We start from the raw sequence: 13758 nt of genomic DNA on the forward strand, positions 1-13758 counted from the left end.
CACAATGAAGGTAATATTTGACCTTTTATTTTTATTTATTCATTTTTTTTGTAATTGCGTTTTTAAAATCGTTCTCCTCCTGCAATAATAATGTGCTATGGACATCTACAAATACAGCAGACTTACTGTATGTTCAATTCTCAATAAAGAAGTGAATATTTATATCCCTTTCATAGAGAAGAAGAGTATGCTTCTTGTTTTGGGTTTGTCTTGTATTTTCTGAAGCAGTGTCATTGTGCCATGGTGATTACATACTCAGAAATTCCCACTATTTGTAAACATTTGTACAAGAGCTCTCCAATTTCCATTAGAGGTGAGGTGAAAGAAGAAAAAGAAGAATCATATGTCACAGGTAATAGAATGTGTGAAAACATATTCTCAAACACAGCTCACATTTTAGGTAGGCATTTCTTGACTTAATGACCATTTTAAATACAAAGACTATTCCGATTTGGTTAAAGAATGACATCAGAAATAACATTTTTGCGTGAAATTTTAGGGAAAAACAAAATGGATAGAATAAAAAAAATTAGAAAATTATATATATTTTTAATATGGAAGAACTTCAGACAAATGTAGCAAGAAATAGACTGAAATGGTTTGGGCATATCAAAAGAATGGAGGAAGACAAATTACCTAGGCCTAGAAGAATTGAAACTGAAAAGTAAACGACCCAGAGAAAGATCTCGAATGAGGTGGATTGATCGAATTAAAAGTAATATAAGCTTGTGATTTCCAATGTGAGGAGACATTAACTAGCAAAGCATGGGATTATAGAGACATAAGGAGGTAGATCTGTCATCGACCCTCTACATGAAGAGGATAGATACTATGAGAGGATGATGATGAATGATATCGTAATAATGATGCACTAGTAAAACGAAAACGTCAGCAGAAACCTCTTTCAAAAAACATATCATACAACCACTTTATCCCGATCCTTTTGGAAGGAATTTATCCTGAATGAAAATATGAGATTAATTATATCCGTTAATTTACAATTTGCATCCTTAACTCCCTACAACTTAAGTATAAAAGTGACATTCTTACTCGAAGCTGCTCAATCTCGGCCTGATAGCGCTGGCGAATATTTTCCTCTCCGTCAACATCACGCTCTAACCCAGCTGACAGTGTCTTGTGATATGCAGCTCTAAGATTTTCGACCTGCTGTGCGTACTCTGAATCCAGAGTACCCAGTCGGCGTTCCAATCTGCGAGCTCTTTCCTTTAACTGCGCCTGTTCTTGCTCATGTTGACATACCTGTACAATGATGTGTAATAACATGTGTCTGATTTAAAAAAATAATCTCTAGATACTTAAAATATTTCAGCAATGTAGTTCATAATACACTAAATAGCAGAAGCTGAAGATGGTCTTGCTTCTTGTTACGTGTTCCCATTTACAAGCTTGGAAATGATTTCATGGTGTCACCAGTATATTTCTATTGTTACTGTCTCGATTTGTTTCTGTGGAAAAATGTATCGAAAATCATTTTTGTACGTGTTTGAGGACTGGTTTCATCTTGAATGCCTATGTTGTATGAAATCTATGAAGATTGTGAATCTGTTGTTGTAAGTCCCATTGTTGCTATTGTTCCAAATGTTGCATTTTTATGTGTGTATGTTCACATTTGGAGGAATTTCTTACTTCTTTTGTTGATGGTGGAATTAAATACGTGCTTTAAATTTCTTTGTCAGCAAGTAATAATTTTGAAGCTTCTTTGGGTATCTACAATCTCATTACAATATATATTACAATGAATTTTATATGGCATCAAGATTTTTGTCAAGTAAATTAGTTTGTTTAGTATTGTGTTTTGTCCTGAAATAGTGGATACTGATTTCACAATACAGTGAAGTTTGCAAAACCCTTTCGTAAACACTTATCTTGCCATGATGAGAGAACTTAAAATTTGGATACCAAAGTTCGGAAATCAATAAAATTCGCATACCTCACTCTTTTTTTTTTTTTTTTTTTTTTTTTTTAGATAGATGATTTTTGAAAGCCTGTTCAAAATTGGAACACAAAACAAAACTAAAATTAAGTAACGTAAATTGTATATTTTTACTGTAACATTAAACTTTTTCAGTTGACATAGACTGAAAATAAAAGTACTCAATCTTACCAGTGAATGTCTCTGTTGCTCCAATTCACCCCGCAACCGAGCCATCTCACGTTCCTGGCATCGCTGTAATGCTTCCAATTCCTGTTCATGTTCTGAAGTCAACCTGTAACACAATATTGGTCGGATTTTATTCAAATTCAATACCAGAACTATGAGTCAATTTATCAGAGAAATATATACATGAAGTATAATAATGTTTAGTAAAAAATTAGTGATTATTATTATTTAAAAATAAAAACACACAACGGTGATTCATTGCAAAATTCAGGAGATTATTTTCTTTGGGATTTTTTATATTACATAGAATAAAAGGTAAAGGTAAAGGTATCCCCGTCACACGCCATGAAGGCACTTGAGGGCCATGGAGGTAGAGCCCCATGCTTTCCATGACCTCGGCACTAGAATGAGGTGGTGTGGTCGGCACCATGCTCTGACCGCCTTTTACCCCCCAGGAAAGACCCGGTACTCAATTTTATAGGAGGCTGAGTGAACCTCGGGGCCATTCTGGAAGTTTGGCAACGAGAAAAATCCCGTCATCACTTGGGATCGAACCGCAGACCTTCCAGTCCGTAGCCAGCTACTCTACCAACCGAGCTACCAGGCCGCCCATATTACATAGAATACACTAGGTAAAGTTGATACAGACAGAAAGAGCGATTAAATATACATCTTGATTACACACTTTTTAAATACTCTGTATCATTTATTCAGTGTTATAGCAAAATGTGTCATCGTCAACATACAAGTGTGCATTTTTTTGCAGGCTGATGGTTTGGTTTGTTTGTTTGTGTTTTTTTAGCAACATAATTGAAATTATAGTTACGTACTTAATTGAACACTGTAACAATGATCAGGTGGTTCATTACTATTTAGGCTATATATTTATTTTAATTTATCCTTTCAAATACATACTGTAAAACAACAAAGCAGGTTTTTAGTTAATAAACACTACCTCTTCAAATAATTAATGGCACAAAATGCTACTTTTAAAACATTTCTTGCTATAAATACAAAAAAATTAATGCTATAATTTCACATTCCTATATATGACACATGACCAGCCTCATGGTCTAGTGGTCAGAGCTTCATGAGGTCCCGGGTTCGATTCCCGGTTAGAGCACAGGAATTTTTCCTTAAAGGGGATTATTCCTGTGTTCGTCCATGGTCTGGAATTTAGGTTAAGTTTAGATTTAAGACCTCTCCTGGCACCACATTATCATAATCATCATAACACATCATCGGGGTAATGTAACTCCGCCTTCCAGGCACCCCAACCTCAGAAAAGCCACGGCCAGGAGAGAAGACCAGAAATGTCGAAAGACAACCTGGTGGCATTAAAAAATATATGACACATATGCTGCAAGCTTCCTTTTCTTTCTACAAATCTTATAAAATACTATGTGTCAATTTAATACCTTATAACATAGTAAACCATACATCGAGGCATAATTTTTAATTTTTAGGCCCTGAAAATATGGGGCTCAGTGATAATAAATAATTTTTAAAAGAGTTATTTGCTATGAAAGTGTCGTTTTGGCATCACTAACCTGTGCAGGGTTTCTTGCAGCTGTTGACATCTATTGCAGTCTCGTCCCTGGACCACGTACTCTATAAGACTAGTAATCTGACGCCGGAGAGCATCACACTTTGAGCACATATCATCCCAGGGATCTTCCCCACTGCCACAGTCATGTTCCTCCTCCACATGTATATTACACTTATCTAACGCTAACTGGAGCTCCTTCTGCAGGTACACAAGAGAATCTTTCACGCTCTGGATATGCACTTCATCACTCACAACTGCTCCTCCTCTACCCACACCTCGCTTGCCACTGAAGCCCCTCGACACACTTGAGCGACACTTTTGAGAAAACTGTTCGAAAAGATATTGGAACTCCATCCTCATTGTGGGGTCGACTCTGAATTCATCCTGCTCGGGATCTGCAAGTAACCTAGAGATAACCTCATCACTACTGGCAATATGCAGTTCGTCTGAGTTGTCGTTTGTTATGGAATTATCAGAAGTTTCCATTGGAGGAGTTTCGTTACATATCACAGCAATGCGGGCATCGATCAGAGCTTTATGGGCAGTCATGTCAGCAAATTCTGCCAGAAGCCGTCTTGATTCCAACATCGCCTCTTCACTGTGATTTAACGACCTTACAGTTTTATCCTTCTTCAATTTTGCGACGTATTCCTCATATTTTCTTGTGAGCTCATCAATGCCCGATTCCATCTCCTGTCTAAGAATTCCTTCAACAGTGTCAGACCACTGCTCCAGAACTGCTCTTTGTGATGCTAAGAAACTGAACATTGCTTCCTGTTCCTTTGCAAGACTAGTTTCATATGCCTGACCACAACGCATGGTAACATGTGAAATCTCAGCTTGAATGAGCTCGTGATTCACAGTTTCCTGTGCCATTGTCCACGCTTCACGAATTCTTCTATCTTCTAGTGTTGGAGTTGGCGACCTACCAGTCCTCTGTTGTTCCAACTTCTTGTCTGGTGTAACGTCATTTTTCGTTTGTTCGTGTTCGTTCGATAAACTGAGTGTCTCAATAGCCAGTGTCTGGGCCAGGTGTTCCAATTTTTTCATTCTGTACTCTCTCATACAGGCCTCGAGTTCTTGCTGATGTTTTAGTAGCATCTCCGTTGCATCCGTACTAGAGACATTCAGGTGCCATCCCTCTTTGCCAGTGAGTTCGCTTCTCTGGATAACAGCTCCATTAGCAGATGCTAACCGTCCCTGTGCCACCAGCCTTGCAGACAAAACCTTAGTGAGATGCGCGAGTGATGTCTCGTAACTATCTGACTTTGATTCTGTATTCCCTTTCAGTTTCGATTTCAACTCACTAATTAAACGGTTACACTCCACGATCTCCGAATCTAACACACGCTTCCTAAACCCACTGCTGGTATCCTCACAGCTAGCAACGGCTTGGACTATCCTTCCAACTAGAACAGATTCATATGCTAGTTTTTCAGCTAGAAGATGCATTCGTGCTTCCTGGTCGTATCTTCCCAGATTGATCAGCTCTGATTTTTTTGTTGCCAACTCCTTCAGTTTGCACTGCAGCAGATTTTCAAGCCTTCCTATCACACACTGCACTGTCGCACCTCTCACAAGTTCTACTGAGCCACATGAACTACTAATTTTCATGTCAACATCTTTATATATAACACTACATTTTTCTAAAGTGTCTTTTACTTCACCTAAACGGTTTTCAAGATATATAAAACCGTCAGAATATGAAAGATGACTTTTTGGTGATGGTGATTTGAAGGTTGCTACTAGATTAAGACATTCTTGTACTTTGGTTCTTGTTGTAACAACAGCATTCTCCAGATTGGCCAACCTTTCCTCCTCTGCCGATAAGGTGTCTGGTGCTGGCTCCACGCTCACTTCTACCTGGTGTGGCCGTTTTGGAGAAGATAGCCGCATACTCTTAGTGTGTGATGTTTCTTGCTCTGTATCATCCTCTACTTTTTTCGCTATCCTGCCAGCTGCTTTCGCAACCTTGGATTCTAAGGATGTGAGACGGATCAGAACTTTCATTGGCTCAGAGCTGGTAGCACTGTCAAGAGATTTTCTCCGTATGCGAGATGAGCCCTTTGAACCTCCCTCACCATTACTCGTGTCTCTTCTGCTTTGAGGAGACTCGCTTCTTGCATGCTTCATGGGTCTTGGAGAAGCTGTTGGTGTCAATGGCTGTCCTGTTTCTATAGATGTGATCTTTGCTTCCAATTCGGCCAGCTTCTCTTCAAGTTCTTTGCAAATTTGGAATGATTCGCGTCCCTTCAGTGACAGAGAGCGCCTCTTTTCCCGGGAATCTGATTTGGAGAGCTTCTGCTTCAATCCTCGGACCTATTAAATGAAAATGTATTTTACTTCACCCTTTATTGTATGCACATTACAAGAATTGTTCAAAATATAAACTCAATTCTTCATATGTTTCATAAGAACTATTAATTGGTTCTTAAGGGGAGAGGATGATATTTTTAAAAACTTTTTTCCTATTTGGTGTAAAATTTTAATTTTTTTGTATGTAGAGAGCTCATAGATGTAGCAATTCCACCAAATATAAATATATAAAAAAAAATTATTTGGGGGCCCAAATTTGAAAAAAATATATACCCAATGCAGGATTGTACTAAAACCGATATATCTAAACTGTTTTTAAAGATATATTCAAACGGTTTTTTGCAATGTATTTGGAAAAGCATGTTCTACAAACTGTCTGTAACAGAATTTTCATATTAGTCCCTACGTTTGTAAAATAAACAATTAAAATTTAATAACAATTTTCTGATTTCCTTTCTTGTGTACAAACGGACGTATTTTTAAAATTAAATCAATTAACAAAATTCTCTTACAGAGAAAACTTTCCTAATAGTCTAAAGAATGTGTGTTCTCAATTTCATGCATGAATCTTTAATAGTTCAGAAATTATATCCATTTTTGTCTGGCAATGTAGCAAAAAAAAATTAAATTACTGGAAACCGATAAATGTGGGCGTGTGATTTAAAAATCCATAGCGCAGGAAGTTTAAAACTGACGTCTCAACGTCCGATAAGGGCACAAATACCCACAAAGTGTTATGCAATGCATTCCACACATATCAAAGAGTATTTTAAAGAAAAAAAAATTTTTTTGAAAATTTAATTTACCAGAAACAACAATAAAAGTTGGCGAGTGATTTAAAAATCCATAACGCAGGAAGTTTAAAAATGGCGACTCAACATGCGATAAGGGCACAAATACCCACAAAATGTTATGCTATGCATTCCACACATATCACAAGGTATTTTAAAGAAAAAAAATTTTTATTTTGAAAATTTACTCATTTTCCACCAAAAAATACCATCCTCTCCCCTTAAGGTGAACCAGATAGAAAAAAAGATATCTGACACGGAATGGTTATTGGAAAACCAGAATCTATAAAACCTCATAAGAAATTTAAAGCAGTTTAAAGTCATGATCAAATTCAATACGATTCTGTGCTGCAGAATGAGATTCACACAATCTGTTCACAAATAAATAAACGACTCTCTAGAGCAGTAGTGTCAGAGTTGTAAGCTCCGAAACCGGTTGTAGTGCTAGAGACGTCCAGTCGGAGCATGAACTTGCTTATGTCTATGGAAGCACCGGAGCACGCAACGAGTTATAGTGGAGCGCTCCGCTCCGTTTAGGCTGTGTCTGACAATGCTGCTCTAGAGGTTCTGAAACTTAATGATGTTGCCATGTCCATCAATCATTGGTTCATCACTATGTTCACGAGTCTGGCCAATGGGGAATGAAATTTGCCAAAGCAATGGGCTGTGAACACAACTGATTAGATGAAGAATGGGGAAAACTATTAAGTTTTTCATCTGTTTACTCAATGCGTAATTTGATCCTGTTCAGAATGTACAGAAAATGTATTTTCTAGTTGGACATATCTATTAAGTACATGGATTGCGACATCAATGTGTAGACAAATTTATCGACAGAGCCATTGCCCAGGGTGTGCTATAGAAGGCTGGTCTGTGCCATACCCATGATAGATAAGATGATGGTGAGATTTTATTGGGATGCCACAGGGGAACTGGGGCTCCTGAAGAAATCCCTGTTTACCTGGACCAGCCATATCCAACATAAGTTATAAGTCAGGGATGATACGTTGGGGATAGAACCCAGGTTCACAGGATTATAAGTTTAGCACTCTAGCTACTAGACCTCTGTGGGGGGCTAATTTAAGTATTTGATTTACGTTATTTAGATTCACGTAGCAGTATCAGCAACAGCAACAAAATAACAATAACAATAATTATTTCAGCATATTCCTCGAATGGTCAAACATTTGTTTGTTGATCTGTTCGGCTTCATACTATCCATATTTTCTCTTCTGTCTGTTGCATTATACTGGAACCATCAATTCTTAACATACATTCTTCCCCATTTTTCCCTATTATTGTCTAAAGTTCGTTATGATAATATAAAAACAGAAATACCTGTTTTTCTGCAGCTGTAAGTTTCAATGTAAGATCTTCCACCCTCGCAGCCATCAGAGCAGACTGAGCGTCGTTTGCCTCTTCTCGTCTTTTCCCATCCTGCCGCAGTGTAATAACAGTCAATTCCAGGTCGTCATACAATGCATGGGATTCTCGAAGTTCCCGTTTCATAGCTCGTATCTCTGCCACAGCCTTCTCAAAGCGACCACGCAAGTCTTCATATTCTTCCACCAACCTGTAAATCATCAACATAAAATATGGTTATACCTATTGTATGCAGATATCGAGTCCCATATTTACATCTTCTAAATTTAGTGTTGTGTGTTGTTTCTTATTCCTCCATGAGCACTGACAATTTCAGTTAACAAATTTAGTAATTACGATTTATACATGGTGATTACAATAACTTCTCAAATAAATGACAATCATTACCAGAATTCAGCAGCTCCTATTCTCCTCTCTCCTTTCTTCCTTATTCATACCTAGGCAATAATATGTCCATAGTGTTCTATCCATCACTTTTTAAAATGTTCTGTGTCTCTTCTATTTTTGGGCAATATTTCTTTATTTTTAAAGAAATTTTTGAGGTGTGCATTCTATTAATGTAGTTTAATAGAATCTTTACTACATTTTATACTTTTTTTTTTAATTATTGGCATTAAATACAATCAATTTATTTGCCATATTTAGTTCCTTACTCATCTTTGCATACAACTGTAAGAAATTTTATTTTGCTTTCTCCTAATTGTTCAATAATCCTATATGCACATCTACGTAGCAGGGACGAATAGATTTTTTTTATATAAAATGTATTATTGTGTATTAGTCTTGCATATAATTTCCAAAATTTCTTTTAAGGGTAACTGTAACACAAATTTACTTTCTTCTAAGAATTAATTTCTACCTTAACAAAATAACCAGTATTACACTCGAACAAATGAAGTTGTCAATTAATTCCGTTATTATTACCATCATCATCATCATCATCGTCGTCGTCGTCGTCGTCGTCGTCGTCGTCGTCGTCATTTATTTATTTCTCGCCTATTAGCTCTACTCTCAAAGGCCAAAACTGTTGTTTTAAATTTATAAATATGCGTACCAGAATTTTATATTCCCTTATTCTTTTCCGTCTGTAAATTATTTTCATTATTACCTACTCATGATGCTGTTGTGAATCACCTCTAAGTGCCACACTTGGCACACTTTAGATTCCTTTGTACGAACTATAATTCTCTCTATATTGTGCTGTAGTTGGACCGGAATGCACTTCCAGTAAAAATAGGATTAGGGTTTCACAGTTTCAGTATAAATAATACATGAAACGACTGATGAAGAATTACGAGTGCTTCTGACATAGCAGAGTTTCAGCAAAAATTTTTCTTCAACTATAGCACTGTCTATATTCCTTAACCTTATCATCAGCAACCTGCCTAACACCAGAGTAAACGAAGTTTCTCTGTTCCCTACAAATTTCTCAGCAACCAAGTTTTTCTGATCGATGGGAATATTTCAGTAAGAAACTTTCTGTTCGCCTTAAAGTTCTCTTGATATTCTCCTAAAAGCTTCGACTCTTTTTCTGCATCTATCCCCCTTTCCCTCACTACCAATTGATTCTTTAAAAGAAGGGGCTAACTACACAAGACATCATCGCTCACTACCTTTCCAGAGATCATTCTCTGTCTCTGACCAAAACTGGTTACACTTCACTTTTTAGGAGAAGCTTTTTCCACATATCACCTTCTCTGCCTACTGATAAAGTGAGGTTAGGCAAAAACCTTCTATGTATATCCGTCTTGTCATCATGGGACTCCAATTTTCCTTGTCGTGTGAATCATTGGTGAATTATTATAGATACACATTCAATAAATCAATATTAAATCTGTCGATTTGCAAAAGGGGACACATCCAAAATAACAAAGTGTTGAGAAATCGTAAAAACACCATAACAAACTTAAAAAATTAAAATGTTCATGGATCCTGAATGTATGTATCCGTGATCTAATTAGAAAAAAATATATGAACATTTTAATTTGTTAACTTTGTTATAGTTTTTGCGATTTTCCAACACTTTGTTATTTTGGAAATGTCCTCTTTTGCAAATCGACGACAGAAATAAACCAGCTACTTCCACTTTCCGTCTTACCACTAAGCCCAGCCTTCTTGTCCATGAACCTGTTTCCCCTCTCCCCATTTTAAGTACTTCATCCCTTTCAGACATAGATATAGTGCTATTTTAATTCAGAGGAGAATTCTATGAAAAATAACAAGTGGAAATTTCATTTCCCAGAATCTTTCAATTTACTTACCTTTCCTTGTCAATCTGTGCCAGATCCAGATCTAGGTCTATGTTCGTTAAATCACTGAGTGAATCAACACTGCGGCCCTTGTCCCTGGACGTCGTCAAGCCATTACTGCCTCCAGCTGAACTGCTACTGGTACTGCCTGCGCGGCCCTCCAACTCACGAACACGTCTGTACAGTGCCTCATTCTCCTCAATGCCTCGTGCCAATCGCTCACCCAGTGAGGTTGCCTCTGCCGCTTCCCGGGTCAATGCATCACATCGACAGCAGGCAGCAGCTAGGGCTGACTCTGCATCTGTCAGTTTCTGCTGCCATTCTTCACTGTCTTCGTGGTACCTATACAAAATGTAACTTTTGTAACAGTAATTTTTTACTCAATGCCATTTTTATACTATAGAGCAGCCATTTTCAACCAGTGTGCCACCAGTGATTCGCTGGTGTGCTACGAGAAATTAAAAATTGTGGATGTTGCCATAATAAAAATGGATAAGAGCAATAAAAAAAAAGTGAGTCCATAAGAGTCAACTTTCAGCGAATGCAGCACAAGTCAACATTCGGTAAACACAGTATAGGTGTGTGAACGGCACAGAAGAGAACGAATGATGTGCAGCCATTGTTGCTAGATCAGCAATGTTAGAATATCGTACCAACCTTGAATTGAATTGAGTTTGAATTTAAGGAAGGGGACACTATGACCTTATTATATCTATTGCTTTGACTCTCAAGCTAGGCGCATTTCCAATCCACACCAGCTCACCACACTAAGGTTCATTGCATACCCAGGATATGAGCAGGCAATCCCACTCTTCCCTAGGCCAGTCCACTCCTTGAGTCAGCAACCGGCATTTGGGAAATGCTATGAAATGATGACAGAATGGAGAGATGTTGCTGGAACGTTATAGATGTCTGACATGAGGAAACGGGAGAACCCAGAGAAAACAGAGACCTTTTCCGCCACAAGAGTCACTATGAACCAACCTTAAAAAATATCGTATTTTACACGTTTTATGAACCACTGGTTTAGAGTTATGGGCATACCACTGGATTTTAAATTACAACTTTAGTATGCCATAAGTGTGCTATAGAGGATACTGAAACACACTTGAAGGTCAGCAGTTTATGTATTGCATAATGTTTTTCAACCCCATGCTCAGCAAATGTCAGAGGTCAAACCCGACTATTTTGCATCATTTACTTCATTTTTTCAAGGGAATTTCACGAGTCAGTATATAAATATATAAAAAATGTCTTCTTCTTCTTTCATCGGTCCTTCTATTGAGGTCATCTAGCCCATCAGGAACCTGGCATCCCAGTAGAGGTGTGAGATCTTGTTTTCCTTCTGCTTTTTTTAATCAAGCTTTCTGCTTTATATATAATGTATATTTCAGCATATTCGTAAATAATAAGTAATTTCAAAACATTGACAGTTTGTTATCCTGATAATGTACTGTGTGTGTGTGTATATAAGATATTTCGTAATATCTAAATAATTAGTTCAGAATATTTATTTTAATATTGTTTATGTTTCTTTGTAACACTAGTATAAATAATTTTGTTTTGTTTCCTCAGAAAAAAATATCACGTTGCTACGTAAAAATTAAACAACTTTGTTTCCCCTTTCAGATTAAAATGTCCATTTTACATTTTTACTGTAAAAGATGATGGAATTGTATAATTGAATTAGTGGTGTATTTTGAAAAAAGTTCTGAGTATTTTCAGCGTGTGTATCTATAAGATACGTAAATAAACATTCTAGCTACTGCAGTTTCTTCTGTATAGATTAAACATCCAATTACCTGGCTTCAAGTTGTTGGTACAGTTCTCGCCATTCATCACCACTTGCTTGTTGTCGCCACTGAGTCAACACTTCCTCGTGCTCTCTCAGAAGCTCAGTGTAGCTGAAAATACAAAACAAACAACTCTTAACCATTATGGGAATGAACTATTCCTTCATATAAATTTTTGAAAGAAGAGGAGTACAAAATACAAAAATACATACTGGTATGCAATATTCTATAATCCTTCAAGCATTGTTTACACACATCTCCAAAATAAAGAACACAATTTACGAAAGTGAAGCTTCCAGGAGATTATAAAAATGATCATACCTTTTCCTCAAAGCTTCTGCTTCAGTTGCTTCTTTGGTTTTCTGTCGTAATTCTTCTTCAGTACGTTCCAGTGTTTTGAGCAAATCCTGCAACTAAATGAGACAAACATTAATAAAAAATATATAACAACACTTTTTTGGTAGCTTACATGTAACACAGGATATCTACACCAACATAAATTTTTAGCATTGTGACTTATTTTATGAAGATCATAAACTAGGTGTTAATGTGCTGAGTGTTGTGTAGTAAATAAAAGGCTCATTTTCAGAATTAATTACCGGTATTATTGTTGACGTGGACGATATATCCTCGTCGTCGTCATCATCATCATTACAGCAACCATGTCCGTACTACCACCATTGTCATCCATAGAATTAGGTTCAGAGACCTGTTCTGGCTTCACAAAGTTTAGGTTCATTTCGCATTTACCGATTTCTTTGATGGCCAAGCGAAGAGTAACCATCCAATAATGGAAGAAGTAAATTTATATCTACTGTGTATCTGTTGTTAATTAATTATTGCTAATGGGATTCTAATTTCTAATCCAGAAGTCAGCATGGAAACAGACAGAATTATACAATTTTAATGCAGCACTAGTAGCAATATTTCGTGCTCGTGCAACTGGAGGCTGCCATTTGTCTCGTACATTCCAGACATATGCGCCCAGTTAGTTCATGCTTCCATCTAGTAGCCCTGTATTTAGATAATGCTATGTCCATGGGCCCCAAAAATGTTATGTCCTCTACCAACTACTTATGCAAATCTTATACATTTAGCAGTCAAACTGTAAAAAAATAGTGGCATGTAACAACAATTTAACATATGCGACTATCTAAAGCAGGCATCTGCGAAGTAGGAAAATATCGAAAATTTATTTTTAGCCCGATTTTTTCCTTTTCTCAAGATTTTGCCACCCCTATGATTTTGCAAACACTAGGTCCGGGCCCAAGCCCATGTGTAGATATAGGCCTGAGTATAGGTCATTGCATAGGATACTACAGTAGGGAGAAGTGATCAGTGACAATTGCGCAGATGTGCAACCAGTCCTGTATGAAATCTAAATATTGCTACTGCCTCCCTTTGTAGAGAATCTGGTATCAGATCTTAAGACGCTTAAAATGTATCCAAGTAGACAATAAATGTTAATGTTGTATATAGTATATTTTTGGTGAAGTCTGCTTTTTCGTCTATTAACTGTAAATGCATAAATTATATTATTAATGTAATTCATCTT

General features: G+C 37.0%; 1 protein-coding gene across 9 annotated transcripts in view; it reads right to left on the reverse strand.

Annotated features, from left to right (window-relative positions):
• The window catches only part of osp (myosin phosphatase Rho interacting protein outspread), a 720049-nt gene that overhangs the window by 15979 nt on the left and 690312 nt on the right, over positions 1–13758 (reverse strand). For 8 of the 9 annotated variants that reach the window (XM_069816125.1, XM_069816128.1, XM_069816126.1 and 5 more), the window contains 7 exons: positions 12525–12616; positions 12213–12314; positions 10423–10752; positions 8117–8351; positions 3673–5990; positions 2126–2228; positions 1051–1260 (listed from right to left, as the gene is read on the reverse strand). In XM_069816125.1, the coding sequence (XP_069672226.1) occupies positions 1051–1260; positions 2126–2228; positions 3673–5990; positions 8117–8351; positions 10423–10752; positions 12213–12314; positions 12525–12616 (3390 nt within the window). The remainder of the gene's footprint in view (positions 1–1050; positions 1261–2125; positions 2229–3672; positions 5991–8116; positions 8352–10422; positions 10753–12212; positions 12315–12524; positions 12617–13758) is intronic. The other variant, XM_069816129.1, reaches the window with a different exon arrangement.

Source organism: Periplaneta americana, chromosome 17 (assembly GCF_040183065.1).
Source record: "Periplaneta americana isolate PAMFEO1 chromosome 17, P.americana_PAMFEO1_priV1, whole genome shotgun sequence".
Lineage (NCBI taxonomy): Eukaryota > Metazoa > Arthropoda > Insecta > Blattodea > Blattidae > Periplaneta > Periplaneta americana.